The sequence below is a fragment of the Nicotiana tabacum genome, chromosome 14 (genome assembly GCF_000715075.1).
Source record: "Nicotiana tabacum cultivar K326 chromosome 14, ASM71507v2, whole genome shotgun sequence".
NCBI classification, from domain to species: domain Eukaryota; kingdom Viridiplantae; phylum Streptophyta; class Magnoliopsida; order Solanales; family Solanaceae; genus Nicotiana; species Nicotiana tabacum.
Genome location: NC_134093.1, coordinates 28,259,750 through 28,279,466, shown reverse-complemented (window position 1 = coordinate 28,279,466; position 19,717 = coordinate 28,259,750). Strand labels below are relative to the sequence as shown.

The window sequence follows — 19,717 nt, the reverse complement described above, 5'->3', positions numbered from 1 at the left end:
GAATTATTCAAATAATTAAAAGTTTCTTTTCATTTTATTAAAAAATATACTTTTTTACTTTAAAATACTTAATTTTTTGAAAAAAATAATAATTCATTAACCTACTACTAGCAAAAAATAAGACCTGCAAAATTATGGAGCCTAAAGCCTTTGCTTTACTTGTCTTACCCTAAGCCCGGTACTGTTCATCTACCTAAGTATTAATGGATTAAGTTACTCAATACATGTACCGATAAGACGTAATAGGTACCTGATTATATTATCGAAGGACGAACGCCACCATCATATTGTGTTATTAGAGGCACGCAAGTGCTATATTATCTTGTTTGGCTAAGCTTATGAGAAATTATATTATTAGAATATATTTTATAGAAAAAGGTACAAGTAGCTGAAATGTGCGCACGCACCTCCTCCTCTTGGCTTGTCGAGGGGCATCTCATCTTCTTACTTTTATTATTGAGCAAGAAACATGAGATTATATTTTTTTTCTCCCATGTTGTCCTTGTCAAGAGTTTTGACTGTGCAAGGTAGTGTCACAGGCATAAAAATCAAGGTATTTAAAACTTATTGTGAATTCAGACATTAATTTTTCTATTTATAAAAAAGTTATATATTGTTAACTACTGACAAGCTACAATAAATGACAATAATACCTAAATAAAAATATTCTCAAACTGACTCTTTGAGGCTCTCTATAAAAGCAATCCGACTCAGAAAAAGAACAATCCGTAATTGTGTTTAGAATAAGAGGGTAAAAATATTTAATTTTCGTCTCAATTCGGACATCAATTTCACAGATTATTAGAAAATAAAATTTATGTAGTTAAGTACTATGGATACAATCCTACAAATTAGGCCGCTTGTTTTTTAGTAACTGGTTTACTCTTATTTTCTGGTGACTAATAATTTGGTTGTAAGATATCTTGAAAGTTCTGGTTGGTTAAAATACTTTGGGGGTGGTTTTTTGCTTTTTCTTTTATTTTTGTTGTTTTTTGCCAACTAGTTTTGACAATTCATGACAGCAAAAATGTTCTAATTAATGAATAATGATTGATTAATGAGACGACTATGAGACTTATGGCGTCCTGTTGGATCTAAGATCAAAGATGATGGAGCAGAAAAAAAAATATAAAAATGGAAAAGAAGCACCATTATTTTACCTAATTTATTAACAATTTATTAATTATTTCATAACAAATTTGTATTGCAGAAAATAATCCAATAAACTAATAAACAATCATCTAATGATCATTTATCTAAACAAAAAAGGGGTTCATAGTCCAAGCAAGTTCTATCAGGTTAAATTATAATCCATCCGTTTCACTTTGTTTGACACTATTTTTTATTAATTCGTTCCAAAAGTATTATCACATTCCTATATTTCCTTAATGAGAAGTATTTATAATCAATAAATAAATTGACAGATTTAAAATTACAAGTTTAAAAAGATTTATAGCCATACAATGTTATGGCTCATTTAAGATCACACAGACAAACAAATTGAAACGAATGAAACAGTGAACAAAGAGTTATTTGTATTTGTATTGATGAAAGATGCAAGTAGATTGTGAGAAAAATAAAAATAGATGGTAAAATGATCGAAGAAAGCACAAACTTATTATTATTATTATTATTATTATTATTATTATTATTATTATTATTATTATTATTAATAATAATAATAATAATAATAATAATACAACTGCTAATGACTTTGAGTAGGATCATTTCCCGAAATAATGTACGTATAACAAAAAAAAATTAATTATCAAATTACTCAAATAAATAAATAAGATTATCATATAATTTCTCAATCAAACAAAATAATATATCAAAAAATATCTTTTGAATTTCTCATATTTCTAATATTAAACTCTTCATTTGAAACGAAACCAATTTTGAGGAGACAGTCAAATGGTTAATAGGTCACAATTTGAAAAAGTATTACTCCTACAAAAACTTGATCCTTCGACTTGTTTATTATGAAAATAAAAAATTTTAAAACAAAATCTAAAATAACTCTCCGGGCAATATAAAATAATTAAATTCTGTGTTCCCTTAATTACCCAACATTATCGGGCATTTCCTCTTCTTCCATCTCCACCGTGTCGGTTCATTCTCCGATCTGAGCTCCGATTATCATATCGCCGGAGCTTCACGTTAGCATACAGCTGAATTATCATTGTTTATCTTATTTGTAATTTCGTTATCATTATCAGGTACGTTTCAAAAGTTAAATTCAGATCTCATTCTTTTTCATTATCATAGTTCCCGATCTGTAGAGTAAAAAAATATGAATTCAAATTATGGGAAATCAGGTAATAGTTTCGATTTTGATATGGGTTTGAACTCGGGTCGGTCTCGATCTAGTCTGAACGATCAGAAGAATAAAACGTCGTCGTATTCGTCATCATCATCATCATCATCCTATACATATTCATCAAAACCAAATTCTGGATCTTCATGGACTCAGCCCAACAAATCAACATGGACTCACCAACCAGTCGGGTCATTATCCGGCCCAAATTCAATGGTCGGTGACATATTTGGGAAGAGTTGGGGATCATCTTCTGCTGCTCCTTCAAGCACTAGCAATGTAACCCCAACTATTGGGATTGCTAACAAAAACCCTAATTTGTTTGGTGATTTGGTGAGCTCAGCATTAGGAGGAGGAAATAAGAGTAATAGCAATGTCCCTCTGAAAAGTGCTGCCCCAACTGCTAATAAGAGCACGTTCTCGATGGGTGGTATGGCTGATAATTTGCCGAAGAGTGGCAATTCCGCGAAAACTGGTAGTAGCTGGGGTAATGCTGGTGGTTATAATGCTAATAGTTATAGTGGCAGTGTGAATTTGAGTGGTGGTAATAGTAAAAGCCCTAATCTTGGAGGTCCGTCTTTGAAAAATATGGGCGGAAGTGGAGTTGGTGGAGGGATGGGTGTTAGTAAGGACCCATTTGGTTCGTTGGTTGATTTTTCGTCTAAGCCCGGCGGTTCTAATATGAAGTCGGGTAGTAAAGAAACTAATAAGAATAGTTCAGGGGATGATGTGTTTGGGGATTTCCAGAATGCTAAGAAAACAGGTGGGTCAGGATTTCAATCGGACCCGTTTCCAACAAATAATGTTAATGCTTCAACAGGGTCGAATTCAAGTGGCGCTTATTCCAAAGTCGATGATTTTGGATTCACTAATACTCAGAGTCAACCGTCTGCTACTCAGTCTTCAGGTGTTGGTGATTTTGGATTCACTAATACTCAGAGTCAACCATCTGCTACTCAGTCTTCGGGTGTTGGTGATTTTGATTCATTGTTCTCATCAACTACTGCTTCATCCGGGGGAGCCACTGGAGGGGGGAGTGGGAACCAGCAGTTTACAGGGGGTGATGATTGGGGGTTTGAATCGGAGTTTGTGGGTGCTGATGATAGCAGTGGGACAACTGAACTTGAAGGACTTCCACCACCACCTGCTGGTGTCAGTGCTTCCGCGGCCAAGAACAAGGGAATGGATAATCACAAGCAGGGACAATATGCTGATGCCATAAAATGGTTGTCATGGGCAGTCATTCTTCTTGAGAAAGCTGGCGATGGGTCTGGTGCAATGGAGGTTCTATCAAGTAGGGCTTCATGTTACAAAGAAGTAGGAGAATACAAGAAGGCTGTGGCTGACTGTACGAAGGTATGATCATTAACTATGCTTTTTTAGTGGAGCTAAGACCTTTATGTTCTTTTAGATGTTAATTTATGGTCATTTATTTTAATGCGCTGTTGATGGTATTTTTTGGAAGTTTTTGCACCTCATTTTTTATAATACTACTTAGAAAAGTATTTACAGACTTCTGCTTGCACTGGAAGCTATAAAAAATAAGGTTCCCTGTAATCCTAGTTCCAGAAGAGTAGTGGCTCATTTACTCAATTTAACATGTAGGGGAAAGTGGTATATACTAAAAGTACTCATCAGTAGGTACATGCCCCATATTTTCTTTTGTAAAGCTGTGTACAACTTGACTGAATTTCAATGAAAGAAAAGGTGACAAACTGACATAAACAATGCTCCATTCCTATTTTGTACATTTCACACGCTCTTTTGATCTTTTGTGATATAATCTTGGCTCGTCGGGTATCTGCGTCGCACATGACATCTTATGACACTAATAAAGTTACAGCCATTATGTAGACGTGCTTCATGTCAGGGAAGGCAACAAAGTTCAGTTCATGAGACCGCAACGCAGCAGAGTGGAGCAGCCGCGACACAAAGTTCCTTACCGAGCCTGGCTAGGAGTAGAAATAGGTGCTAAGTTCAATACATTTTCTTTAATGAATATCATTAGAAAACAAACTATTGTTAAAGACAGTAGGAAAGAAGAATATGATATACCCCAACAATTAGATTTACTTAATAAATGCTAAATCATTTTCAGATAATAATCTAAATGTAGCATGATCACTATCTACTGTGATAGTCTCTTCAGTAGTTTCAACTACTTGTTTTAAACCTAATTTCTCAAAAGGTACCTAATTGGTATATATTAATTATGTTGGATTCTAGGAATCGTCCATTTATTAAGTAAATCTAATTGTTGGGGCATATCATATTCTTCTTTCCTACTGTTTTTTACAGTAGGTTGTTTCCTAATGATATTCATTAGAGAAAATGTGTTGAACTTAGCACCTATTTCTATTTCTAGCCAGGCTCTGATACCATCTTTTCACCGGATCGCTACAACGGTACTACAGGAAAGGTTTTACAAAGACACCAGCCCTGTCAAGTATACCCTAAACCACGGTCCTTCCCATGACTCTTTCAACGCCCACCCGGCTAACACGAGTCTTACAAGGACCACCGGTTATGTTGCCATAGCCAGGGTTTACTGCCTGGACTGTTAAACTGCCTGGGCTCTACAGTCTCAGCCTTAGAACCGTTAGTTGATACAGTATAAAACTAGTAACAAAGCATGTTAAAAGTAGTTTAGTGTGCCTAAGCTCAACACAACACTATTTAGCCTATCATTTAGGCTGAATGAATATTCATAAAATAATTAATATAAAAAATAAATACCTAAGACTGCCGATGTTGTGGCCAATCGACATTTTTGATATTTTATTTCAAAAGAAATATATATACAAGATAGTTTTTACAGAGGGATTCTAGAGACAAAATTTAGGAATGAAAATATTGGCTGAAGCCTACCTCTAACTATGAATTCACATCCTTATATAATGGATCCTTAACAAAACTGACAAAATAAAATGGCCGACAATGTGGCCAACAAGATAAAAAGCTAAAAAGAATTTTACTTTTACAAAGCATATAAAAACAGACTACTTTATAAAAGTTATTCCCTTCATTATTAGTGAGGGGGTCCTTCTGTGACATTATTTAGTTGTTGGGACCGGCTGCTATGACCTCTGATCTATATTATTGAGGTTGCTGGGGTCCTTTGTTACTTCATAATTGTTTTTCCTTTATCGTTTTTTGGTGTAGAAGATTCTTCTACTCCTTCCTTGAATTTTTTCAGAAATTCGTCAATCTCATCTAAATTAACCTGTTCTTATTGGCTTCCTTGGGCCTGTCCTGCCATATAGGTTTCTTCATCTGTGGTATTACTTGTTGATGTCATTGACACGTCATCTGACATTTCAACTTCAAAATTTCTTACCAAATCCCTTTTTATTTCTTCAAAATAAGAAGCAATAATTTCCTTCTTAGAAACAACTCCTTTTTTTCATTTGAAGCCTTCTAGTAACCTGCTGAAATGGGCTTAATTCTTCCACTTTGACATTTGTCATTTCCTGTTTGCTATAAGCTTCAATCTTCTTGTCGATATCTTTAATGATTTCTTGACCATAAATTTTTCCTTGCTAGTCTTTTTGGAGTAATTTACTCCAAAATTTTGTATAAAAAATTCTGTTTAAGCATGAGAATCTTTCCATGGTTTGATTTACCTCTACATCCCATTTCATAATCCACGGGATGGAGAATTCTATAAAGAAATACATTGTTGCTATACCATCGACAAAGACATTATCCTTTTGCAAGGTAATAATCTTGGGAGATATATCTACCCATTGAGTATATAAACTTTTAAAAAGTGGTGGAAGTATTTTCAAAGATGGACAATATGATATCCACCATTTGCAGAACCAATTTGGGATCTGTTGTTCAAACAAGCTGAAACATAATTTTATGAACTAAGAGTGTTTCCTATTAGGGTTCTCATATAGTATAGTTTTATTAAAACTTTCACTATAATCCCAGTAATTGAATTTTACCGAGACTTTCTGTTCTGGATGAGTATATTCCCTCTCCTTTAGCGTACTAATTCCCCATTCATCTGAGACTAATACCTTTTTTATAATGATTTTAAAGAAATTATAAATTCTTTGTATTTGCTGGATAAAAATGCTGAATTTCAGCTGAACCAGTAGATGAGAGAATTAACTTATAATTCATTATGTATTTGTATGCAGTAGTAGCATATGATGTTGTATCAAAATACCTGGTCATGATTTGCCTGGGGTTATCCTTCCATTTTAGGTCGGATTGTTCCGAGAGAATTATTTACTCTTTTCTTTCTTTCTGGTTATAAACCTTAATGTTATCATGACTATCATCTGTCAAAGCTGAAGAATATGATGGAGGATTGTTATCTATGTCAAATCTAAAAATTCTTTGTACATCGGGTGGTCTGTATTAAGACCAGATGTTCCTGTTATATTGGCAGTTATTAGCTGCTGATTTCCTATTTGGGCTAGGATATTTCCTCTGCCATAGGAAGGTTCTGATTTCCTTCCTAGCTGGTTTCATATCCTGTTATTACAAAAATAGAGAGATTATTAACTCAAGAATTCTCTAGTAAGAAAATCAGGGAGACTATTGTCAGACCCTTTTTTATAAATTATTTCAAAATCAAATGGTACTAATAAAGCTTGCCATCTTGCAAACATCTGTTTAGAAACATCATGCTTGCAATCTTTATTAAAGATAAATCTTGTTGCTTGGCAATAGGTTTTTATTAAAACTTCTTATTATATAAATCGGTCTGGAATTTCAATACACATTTTACTATAGCAAGGATTTCCTTAGCTACAGTAGCATAATTTCTTTGGGAATTATTCTATTTTCCCAAATAGAATTGAACAAGATATTCTTGTTCGTCAGTTGGAGAACATTGTTTTAATATTCCACCAAATCCAATATCTGAGGCATCAGTTTCAACTACTTTTGCCCAACTTGGATTAGCAAGTGTAAGACACGGAAGGTTATTAACCTTCTGCTTAATGCGTTTCACTGAATTACTATGATCATTAGTCTATGCTTTAGGATTCTTCTTTAATCTATCATAAAGAATTGAAGTATCCTTAGCCAAATCCTTTATAAAAGGAGAAATATAATTTAAGCTTCCTAAAATTTTTTGAAGCTGAGTCTTATCTGTAATAACATCAGGAAATTTAGATGCAAACTCAATACTTTTTTGAATAGGGATAATTTTTCCTTTTTCAATAAAATGACCAACAAATTTTACCTTAGTCTAACAAAGAAGCATCTTAGGTTTAGATATTACTAAACCATTTTGTATGACAATCTTTTTAAATAATTCTAAATGTTTAAAATGCATATCCAATTTTTTTGAAAATACCAAGATATCATCAATATAAACTATTATAAAATTAGTAAATGGTGTGAAAATATCATTCATGATTTTTTGAAATTCAGAAGGAGCATTTTCCAAACCAAATGGCACAACATTCCATTCATATTGTCCCATTGGAACATTAAAAGCAGTTATGTATTTATCAATTTTCAGAAATTTGTATCTGCCAATAACCAGATTTCAAATCAAAATTTGAAAATATAATAGCATCATGCAATCTATCTAATAAATCCTTTTTATTGCGAATTGGATATCTAATCCACTTTAAAACCTTATTAAGGGGCTTATAATTGATAACTATGTGTAAACAAAATTTTTTATACAAAATTCTGGAGTAAATTACTCCAAAAAGACCAGCAAGGAAAAATTTATAGTCAAGAAATCATTGAGGATATCGAGAAGAAGATTGAAGCTTATAGCAAACAGGAAATGACAAATGTCGAAGTGGAAGAATTAAGTCCATTTCAGCAAGTTACTAGAAGGCTTCAAATGAAAAAAGGAGTTATTTCTAAGAAGGAAATTATTGCTTCTTATTTTGAAGAAATAGAAAGTGATTTGGTAAGAAATTTTGAAGTTGAAATGTCAGATGACGTGTCAATGGCATCAATAGGTAATACCACAGATGAAAAAACATGTATGGCAGGAGAGGCCCAAGGAAGCCAACAAGAACAGGTTAATTTAGATAGGATTGAAGAATTTCTGAAAAAATTCAAGGAAGGAGTAGAAGAATTTCTACACCAAAAAACGATAAAGGAAAAACAATTATAAAGTAACAAAGGACCCCAGCAACCTCAATAATATAGATTAAAGGTCGTAGCAGCCGGTCCCAACAACTCAATAATATCACAGAAGGACACCCCTTACTAATAATGGAGGGAATAACTTTTATAAAGTAGTTTGTTTTTATATGCTTTGTAAAAGTAGAATTCTTTTTAGCTTTTTATCTTGTTGGCCACATTGTCGGCCATTTTATTTTGTCAGTTTTGTTAAGGATCCATTATACAAGGATTCGAGTTCATAGTTAGAGGTAGGCTTCAGCCAATATTTTCATTCCTAAGTTTTTAGTCTCTTTAGAATTCCTCTGTAAAAACTATCTTGTATATATATTTCTTTTGAAATAAAATACCAACAAGGTCGATTGGCCACAACCTCGGCAGTCTCGGGTATTTATTTTTTATATTAATTATTTTATGAATATTCATTCAACCTAAATGATAGGCTAAATAGTGTTATGTTGAGCTTAGGCACACTAAGCTACTTTTGACATGTTTTGTTGCTAGTTTTATTATGTATCAACCAACGGTTCTAAGGTTGAAACTGTGGAGTCCAGGCAGTTTAACAGTCCAGACAGTAAACCCTGGTTATGGCAACATAACCGGTGGTCCTTGTAAGCTCGTGTTAGCCGGGTGGGGGTTGAAAGAGTCATGGGAAAGACCGTGGTTTAGGGTATTTTTGACAGGACTGTGGCTTGACAGGGCTGGTGTCTTTGTAAAACCTTTCCTGTAGTACCGTTGTAGCGATGTAGTACCGTTGTAGCGATCCAGTGAAAAGATGGTTTTGAACTAATAATTCAGGTCGATGACCTTGGCATATATAATGTTCCATATTTAGACCATGTCATTTATAGAAACATCAATTTGTTTTTACTGAAACTGAGTAGCACCGATGCCGCTAGGGCTTTGCTCTACTGGTAATAGCGCAGCATGTGTGGGTTAGGTGCGCGGATTCAAACCATACTGCATTAAAAGCCTGTTATTTAAGTGGAGAAGGATAGAGGGATGGGACCATTATTCATAGAGATTCGAACCTTTCCCCAGTGACCCTGGGATTTCTAGGTGATAAAAGAAATGATTAACAGCGGATTATAAGTACCTAGATGGCTAGTCCTAACGATTGAGAAAAATTAGTGAGATTATCATACATGTGATCAACATATATGTAGCAGAATGAATTCAGAAAACGAGCAGCCATAAAAAAATCTTAACATAAAAGGAAGGGGGGGATCTGAGTAAAATGGTTTCTTCCAATCCTAAACCCCAGGATGTGATATTAGGCAATCAAATATAGGACTGTTTGGTCCTGTTGGACTCCCTATAATGGCAGCGAGAGGCTACATTCGACGCCCCCTCCCCCCAAAACCCCCCCACATATTGCCTTTTTATCACAAAAGCGATCCGTGCTAAGTGGAATGTGACTGTGTTTAATTACAATCTACATTTTAGGTTTAACGCACTTTATGCTTCCTGTGAGTTGCTACATTGATCAGCAACTTGCTCTTTCTCAGTTATTGCTAATCAGTATGCATTTCAAAATTGTCTCTAAATAGTGTTAGAGCAATGGTAGTCATAATGATGTTGTTTTATGTTACTTATACTGTTCTAAACTTAACGGAAATGGAACATTTTCCCTGCAGCTTACTGCTTGCTAATAAGGTGTGTATAATATTATTGTTTGATAATTTTACAGTCAAAGCATTTTATAATATTACAAAAAGAGAATTCAGGAAAAGTAACCCGAGAAAGTCTCGGGAAAATAAAATCATAAAAAAGATGAAAGTACTTATGTTTCTCCTAACTGATGCACCGAACCCTTTTTCGCAACCTGTATGTAGGATGCTCTGGCTGATTAGATGCAAAGACTTATGTTTTGCCGGATTATGGCTAGCCAAACTCTTGTGACTTCATTGAATGTGTTATCATGAGAATAAAGACTTATTTGCTGCATTTTGTGGTGCAGGTTCTAGAACAAGATGGCAAGAATGTTTCCGTCCTTGTGCAGCGTGCTCTGTTGTATGAGAGTATGGAGAAGTACAAGCTCGGGGCGGAAGACCTTAGAACTGTTATGAATATTGATCCTGGTAATAGGGTGGCAAGAAGTACCATACATCGCTTGAATAAGATGGCCAGCTAAGAGGTTTTGCCACATTGGTTTCTCCTCAGCTTTTGCGAGCAAGATGATTTGAAAACTACTCCCCGTCATACCAATCCTTGGGAACTTTTACGTATAAATTCTTTCATCTTTTTCTGGTTCTTGGTTTGTTACCTATGTATTTTAATCATAATATTGTTTGCCACTGTGAACTGTCATTTTAATATCTTGAAAATTGCTTTGTACTGGAATCTGAAATACAGCATATTATTGTTTGATGTGTTCTCATGTGTTTGGTCAATTAGTCTTGAGATTAAGGCTTAGTTGAATGATTGATGTGTTTGGAAGGTGTTAAGATTTGGGCTTAATTATGGTTGGAAAATATTTTAACTGTAAGCAAAGCCAAAAATGGAATAGGTCAATACAGTTGTGTAATGACGAAAACTGATTTTCTTTGTCTGGTCGTTGTAACTTGGTTTAAATATTAGAAACGCAAGCAGGTGACAGGTTATTGTTATAATGGTTAAAATCATGCTTTGCTGGAGTTGTCATTAGCAGAAAGAAAAAGATCCTATCTTCAATTATTCTTATTCTTCACTATATATTACTGTTATTTAATGCCACTCTCTTCTATTATTAAAGGTCATTAATATCTTAATCTAATCAAACTTCAGCAAAAGAGCCAACGATTTTATAGTGGTAAAAAAGTTTAATACTTGTGGAACATTCTCGTAACGGTGAAGGTCTAAATATACCATGTACTTTTGAAAATGATCTAAGAATACCCCTCGTTATACTATTGGATTATCTATACCCCTTCAGTCATACTTTGGGTTCAAATATACCTCTCATTTAAACGGAGAGACACGTGTCATCGCCCTGTTAGCCAATTCCAAATATCTCCTAATTAATTTAAAAGACTCATTACCCATACTCGAAAAGTAATTTTCTAAAGCAATTTTTTTTGTGTGTAAAAACTAGAAAAAACAGAAATATTTTTTACTAAAAACTAAAAAATAACGAAAATGTTTTTTTTCCAGTTTTTACAGAAAACTGCTTTAAAAAAAATAAAATATATTTTCTAAAACAATGTTTTTGTAAAAACTGGAAAAAAAAATAAAAAATAATTTTCTAAAGCAATTAAAAACTGGAAAAAACTGAAATTTTTTTAACTGAAAACTGAAAAAATAATATTTATTTTTTCAGTTTTTACAAAAATATTGCTTTAGAAAATTGCTTTTCAGTTTTGTTTTAGTTTTTACAAAAATAAATTGCTTTAGAAATTATTTTTCAGTTTTTTTAAAAAAATTGGAAAAAAATATTTTCGGTTTTTTCAGTTTTTAGGAAAAAAACATTCAGTTTTTTTCAGTTTTTAATTGCTTTAGAAAATTACTTTTTAATTTTTTTTAGTTTTTACAAAAACATTGTTTTAGAACATATTTTTGAGTTTTTTTTAAAGCAGGTTTTTTGTACAAAATGGAAAAAAAATATTTTTCGTTTTTTTTCAATTTTTAGTAAATGTTTTTTTGAGTTTTTTCCATTTTTAACAAAAAAATAATTGTTTTAGAAAATTACTTTTCGGGTATGGGTAATGAGTCTTTTTAATTAATTAGGAGATAATTAGAATTGGCCAACAGGACGATGACACGTGTCCCTCTGTTTAAATGAGGGGTATATTTGAACCCAAAGTATGACTACAGGGGTATAGATAACACAATAATATAATAAGGGGTATTCTTAGATCATTTTAAAAAGTATAGGGTATCGTAATAAACAAAGGAAGCAACAATTCTGCACAAGTGAATTCTTTTGTATGGGATAGTCAATAGAGGCTAGTTTAAGCCTTACATCTCTTCGTAAACTCATACTCCTCCGTTTCAATTTATGTTAACCTATTTTTTTTTTTAGTACTTACAAAAAAGAATGAACTCTTTCCTTATTTGAAAACAATTTACCTTTATGCAATGATTTATAGCTACACAAACTATATGTGCCTCATTTTGCACCACAAATTCAAAAGTCTTTCCTCTTTTTTTAAACTCCGTGTCTAGTTAAATAGGTTCACATAAATTGAAACGGAAGAAGTATATAAGTGTAATACAACTTTCAACTTTGTTTTGAGGGTCAGCAAATACACAAGCGGCTACCATTTTTTGCGTAGTCTCCTTTTTTTTTTTGAGTTTCTCATCCGGTATTCGGTACCCGTATTGGAGTCCGACTATATCCAAATTCGTACCGCATAGGGCCTCATTCGGGGGAAGCGCTCCATACCAAGGAATTTTTTTATACTCAGGGCTCGAACTCGAAATTTCTAGTTAAGGAAAAAGCAGCTCCATCCGTTACACCACATCCTTTGGTAGTCATTTTTGGGGAGTTAAATAGTGAACACTGGGGGAATGAAATATGATAGGCATTTTAGTTATAGAAAAGAACAAGATTGAGAAACCTCCATCAAATGAAGACAACATAGATGAGGGAAGCAAAGTCACGTTTTGTGAGAGAAAGATAATTGAGTTTTGGCCTGTTTCTCAGCAAGAAGCAGTAAGCTACTTACTTTTTAGCCCTAAATTTTTGCTTCCCAACAGAGAGTGGCTCTGTGCTCTTGCTGTTTGTTTGGTCACTTCTTCTGAGTGACGCCTTTTATTATTCTCAGCTTTCTGTCCTCTTTTGGCACATTCACTCTTTTCAGTTACGTTTCTTTTCTTCAACTGATTCATCATCCCCTTTCTTCTTTCTCCAATCACATTTTCAACTTGTGATATTAGTAGCCACAGTCTCTCTCCTCTCTTCACTTCTACTTCCTTTTTTGTTTTTTCCACATATTGTCCCGTACCTAATTTGGAGCACCGATTAATTTGAAGTCGCACTATGTAAAGCCAATTAAAGGAGAAAGCGCTTCTGTTACGATCTGAAATTTTCTACCGACGGGATCGTAATGGCGCATAACATTTCACTTGCTAGGCAAGCCAACGTTAAAAAATTATTAAACCAATTCCTTATTTCTATTTAGTAAATAACAATAATTAACTAAAATAAAATATAATAAGTACGAAATATTGTAAAACTGTATTAATTACTACCACCCGGATCTGGAATCACAATTCACGAGCATTCTAGAATTTACTACAAGTAATGGTCTCAAGAAATACAATAGTCTGAATGAAAGAAATAGTAGAACAGAAAAGATAGACGGGGACTTCAAGGTTTGTGAACGCCGACAGATCTACCTTGAGTCTCCGGACAACGGACCAATAGCAAAAATCTCGATCAACCTGAGCCGGTATCAAAATCTGCACAGAAAGTGCAGAATGCAATATCAGTACAACCGACCCCATATACTGGTAAGTGTCGAGCCTAACCTCGACGAAATAGTGACGAGGCTAAGGCAAGACACCTACAAATCAACCTGTACAATTTAACAGTGTATATACAAATAACAGAAATGAAGAACTAAACAGGAAATGCCGGGAGGGAAACATACTGAGGGGGATACAAGATAAAGAACTACAACAAAATAATCATCGGAGCAGTCAATATACCATGAATCAACAGGAATAGTGAATACAGTAAGGAAAATGCACGGCATCACCCTTCGTACATTAACTCTCAAATCATGGCACGACATCATCCTTCGTGTATTAACACTCACAATATGACACGGCATCATCCTTCGTGCATTAACACTCACAATATGGCACGACATCACCCTTCGTGCATTAACACTCTCCCTTACCATAATGCAATGCATAAATATCAACATGGAAATAGAATAACAAGTACAAACCTTACTTCATCATTTGGTTCCATAACATCAATCTCAACTTTGAAATAAAAACTCAATTATCACCAGAAAATCTGTAAATATGATAAGAACGATAAATTGAACAACACTAGTATAACACATCGCAATTAGGCATAGGAATGAGACAATATAAGAAAAACTGAGAAACATAGAAAACAAGTAAATTGGCGGCGCATAAGTACTCGTCACCTCACATATATGCCGCTCACATGAATTTCACTTAGCAAGTAATCTAAGGTTCCTAATTCCCTCAAGTCAGGGTTAGACACAACACTTACCTCGCTCCGAAGGCCACTTAATTCTCAATCATAGCTTTTCCTTTGAAATTCACCTCCAAACCACTCTTATCTATTCAAAAATGACTCAATAATATCAAATATTGCTTAAGAATCAATTATATTACATAAATTACATTTTCCCAAATGTTTCTCCAAGAAGTCGAAAAATTAACCCCGGGCCCGCTTGGTCAAAGCCGAGGTTCGGACAAAAATCCTTTTACCCATTCACCCCCGAGCACGAATATGTAATTAGTTTTAGAATCCGACCTCAAATTGAGGTCTAAATCCTCAAATTTCAAAATTCCTAAGTTCTACCCAAAAATCCTAATTTCACCATAAAAATTCTAGATTTTAGGTTGAAATCTTGTTATAAGATGTAAAAGATTGAAAGAAAAGAGTTAGGAATCACTTACCTATGATTTGGGGAAGATTTGGTCTTTGGAAAATCGCTTCTTAAGGTTTAGGGTTTTGAAAATATGAAAAATGGATGAAAAATCCTGTCTAAATCCCTTTTACTCAGTTGCAGGTGTCGCAATTGCGACCTGAGCTTCGCAAATGCGAAGGAACACTCGCAATTGCGATGCCCTTCATAGTCCTGCTGCCTTCACAAATGCGAGGAAAGTGTCGCATTTGCGACCACTGAACCTCGCCAATACGAGTAAATGTTCGCATTTGCGAACTTGCCCTTCCCAGACTTCCTTCGCAATTGCGAAGGTAACCTCGCAAATGCGAGAATTGCTGGCCCAGGCTTCTGATCGCAATTGTAATGAAAGCCTCACAGTTGTGGACCCTGTTATGTTCGCATTTGCGATGCCTGATCTCGCAATTGCGAGATCAGAGGCCTGCAACAGGTTCAGTTATACCAGAAAAAAATTTTAAGTTCAAAATATCCAGTGGCCTATCCGAAACTCACCCGAGCCCTCGGGGCTCCAAACCAAACATGCACACAAGTCTAAAAATATCATACGAACTTGCTCGCGCGATCAAATCACCAAAATAACACCTAGAACTACGAATTTAGCACCAAATCAAACGAAATTCTCAAGAATACTTTAAAATTCATATCTTCTTAACTAGACGTCTGAATCACGTCAAATCAACTCCGTTTCTCACCAAATTTTACAGACAAGTCTTAAATATCATAATGAACCTGTACCAGGCTCCGGAACCAAAATACGGACCCGATACTAACAAATGCCAAATATCAATCAATTCTTAAAAACAAATAATTTCCAAACTTTTAATTTTCATCAAAAATTCATAACTCAAGCTAGGGACCTCCGAATTCAATTCCGGGCATACGCCGAGCTCCCATAATTTGATACGGACCTACCGGGACCATCAAAGTATGGATCCGGGCCCATTTACCAAAAATATTGATCGAAATCAACTAAAATCAACTTTTAAGGTAAAAATTCTTATTTTCATTAGTTTTTAACATAAAAGCTTTCCGGAAACCTACCCGGGCTGCGTACGCAAATAGAGGAGGGTAAAAATAAGTTTTTCAAGGCTTAAGAGCGCAGATTTGAGTTCTAAAATATAAGATGACCTTTTGGGTCATCACATTCTCCACCTCTAAAATAATCATTCGTCCTCGAACAGACATAGAAAAGTACCTGGGCTGGTGAAAAGGTGGGGATATCTACTCTGCATATCAGACTCGGACTCCCAAGTAGCTGCCTTAATAGGCTGACCTCTCCACTGTACTCGAACTGAAAGGTAACTCTTTGATCTCAACTGGCGTACTTGCCAGGCTAGAATTGCCACCGGCTCCTCCTCGTAAATCAAATCCTTATCCAACTGGACAGAGCTGAAATCTAACACGTGGGACGTGTCACCATGATATTTTTGAAGCATAGACACATGGAATACCAGATGAACTGAGGATAACCCCGGAGGCAATGCAAGTCTATAAGCTACCTCCCCCAACTAGGGCTCAACTTTCCCTTATTCCCAAATCTTATAACAACCTTCATGGGCGATACCCGAAGCAATATTCTTTCTCCAACCATGAATGCAATATCACGAACTTTACGGTCGGCATAACTCTTTTGCCTAGACTAAGCTGTGCGAAGTCGATCATGAATAATCTTGACCTTACCCAAGGCATCTTGTACCAAATAGGTGCCCAATAACCGAGCCTATCCCGGTTCAAACTAGCCAACTGGCGAACGACATCGCCTTTCGTATAATGCCTCATATAGAGCCATCTGAATGCTCGACTGGTAGCTATTATTATAAGAAAACTCCGCAAGTGGCAAGAACTGATCCCAAGAACCTCCAAAGTTTATAACACAAGCGCGAAGCATATCTTCCAATATATGTCTGGTGCGCTCTGATTGTCCTTCCGTCTGAGGATGGAATGTTGTGATCAACTCAACCTGCATACCGAACTCATGTTGTACTGACCTCCAGAATTTCGAGGTAAACTTCATACCTCGATCATAAATGATAGACACGGGCACACCGTGAAGACGGACGATCTCACGAATATAAATCTCTGCTAACTGTTTCGAAGAATAGGTAACTGTCACAGGAATGAAGTGCGCTGACTTAGTCATCCTGTCCACAATAACCCAAACTGCATCGAACTTTCTTTGAGTCCGTGGGAGTCCAACAACAAAATCCATAGTGATACGCTCCCACTTCCACTCAGGAATATCTAACCTCTGAAGTAAGCCGCCAGGTCTCTGATGCTCACACTTTAACTGCTGACAATTTAGGCACCGAGCTACATAGGCAACTATGTCCGTATTCATTCGCCTCCACCAATAATGCTGCCTCAAGTCCTGATACATCTTGGCCGCGCCCGGATGAATAGAATACCGGGAACTGCGGGACTCCTCAAGGATCAACTCACGAAGTCCATCCACATTACGCACACAAATACGACCCTGCATCCTTAAAACTCCGTCATCTCCAACAATAAACTGCTTGCCATCATCGTGCCGCACTGTGTCTCTAAGGACAAGTAAATGAGGATCGTCATCCTGCCAATCTCTGATGCGCTCAAACAAAGAAGACCGAGCAACTGTACAAGCTAGAACACGGCTGGGCTTAGAAACATCTAATCTCACGAATTGGTTGGCCAAGGCCTGAACATCCAATGCAAGTGGTCTCTCACCAATTGGGATATATGCAAGGCTACCCATACTGACTGGCTTTCTACTCAAAGCAACGGCCACCACATTGGCCTTCCCAGGATGATACAATATGGTGATATCATAGTCTTTCAATAGCTCCAGCTACCTCCTCTGCCTCAAATTGAGTTCCTTCTGCTTGAACAAATACTGCAAGCTCCGATGATTATTGAATACCTCACATGGCACGCCGTAAAGATAGTGCCTCCAAATCTTTAGCGCGTGAACAATGGCTGCCAGCTCTAGATCATGAATAGGGTAATTCTTCTCGTGAACCTTCAGCTCCCGCGAAGCATATGTAATAACCTTGCCACTCTGCATCAATACCGCACCCAGACCAATACGGGATGCGTCACAATATACTGTATAAGATCCTGAACCTGTGGGTAACACCAATACCGGTGCCGTAGTCAAAGCAGTCTTGAGCTTCTGAAAGCTTGCTTCACACTCGTCCGACCACCTGAACGGGGCACCCTTCCGGGTCAATCTGGTCAACGGGGCTGCTATGGATGAAAACCCCTCCACAAATCGACAGTAATAGCCCGCCAAACCCAGGAAACTACGGATCTTTTTAGCTGATGTGGGTCTAGGGCAGTTCTGGACTGCCTCAATCTTCTTAGGATCTACTTGAATACCCTTTGCTGATACAACATGACCCAAGAAAGCAACTGAACTCAAACAAAACTCGTATTTTGAGAACTTAGCATATAACTGGATGTCTTTCAGAGTCTGAAGAACGATCCGAAGGTGCTGCTCATGCTCCTCTCGACTGTGGGAGTAGATCAAGATATCATCAATAAACACAACCACAAAGCAATCCAAGTAGGGTTTGAACACCCGGTTCATCAAATCCATGAATGCTGTTGGGGCATTTGTCAGCGCAAATGATATCACTAGAAATTCATAATGCCCATACCGAGTCCAAAAAGTTGTCTTAGGAATATCGGATGCCCTAATCCTCAACTAATGGTAGCCAGATCTCAAATCAATCTTTGAAAACACCTTGGCACCCTGAAGCTGATCAAATAAGTCATCAATCCTTGGCAATGGATACTTGTTCTTGATGGTGACTTTGTTCAACTGCCGATAATCTATACACATCCTCATCGATCCATCTTTCTTCTTCACAAACAACACAGGTGCACCCCATGGCTAGACACTAGGTCTTATGAACCCTTATCAAGTAAATCTTGCAACTGCTCCTTCAACTCTTTCAACTCTGGCGGGGCCATGCGATATGGCGGAATGGAAATAGGTTGAGTGCCCTGAGCCAAATCAATGCAGAAATCAATATCCCTGTCGGGTGGCATCCCCGGCAGATCTGCAGGAAATACCTCTGGAAACTCACGAACAACCGACACCGAATCTATGGAAGGAACCTCCGCACTAGAATCACGGACATAAGCCAAATAAGATAGACACCCCTTCTCGACCATATGTCGAGCCTTCACATAAGAGATAACACTGCTGGCAGAATGGCCAAAATTCCCTCTCCATTCTAATCGAGGCAACCCCTGCAAGGCTAAGGTCACCGTCTTGGCGTGACAATCTTATATAGCATGATAAGGTGACAGCCAATCCATACCCAGTATGACATCAAAATCAACCATGTCGAGAAGTAGAAGATCTACATGAGTCTCAAGACTCCCAATGGTGACCACACACGAACGATAAATACGATTTACAACAATAGCATCTCCCAGTGGTGTGGACACATACACAGGAGCAATCAAATAATCACGGGGAATAACCAAATAGGAAGCAAAATAGGATGACACATAGGAGTAAGTAGATCCCGGATTAAACAGAATTGAAGCATCTCTACTGCAAACTGAAACAGTACTTGTGATAACAACGTCAGATGACTCAGCCTCAGGCCTGGCTGGGAAAGCATAACACCGTGGTTGGGGCCCATCACCCTGAACTACGTCCCTAGGACGGCCTCTAACTGGCTGGTCTCCACCTCTAACGGCCTGACCT

General features: G+C 36.4%; 1 protein-coding gene across 2 annotated transcripts; it reads left to right on the top strand.

The window, feature by feature from the left end:
- Positions 1 to 1,950: 1,950 nt before the first annotated feature.
- LOC107789792 (uncharacterized) lies at positions 1,951 to 10,818 on the top strand. 2 transcript variants are annotated; one of them, XM_016611669.2, is made up of 3 exons: positions 2,064 to 2,219; positions 2,319 to 3,673; positions 10,386 to 10,818. In XM_016611669.2, exons 2-3 carry the CDS (start codon positions 2,339 to 2,341, stop codon positions 10,557 to 10,559), a joined length of 1,509 nt encoding a protein of 502 aa, XP_016467155.2. In that variant the 5' UTR covers positions 2,064 to 2,219; positions 2,319 to 2,338; the 3' UTR covers positions 10,560 to 10,818. The 2 variants fall into 2 exon arrangements, with proteins under 2 accessions (XP_016467148.2, XP_016467155.2); XM_016611662.2 differs by having other exon boundaries at positions 1,951 to 3,673.
- The last annotated feature ends 8,899 nt before the right edge of the window (positions 10,819 to 19,717 follow it).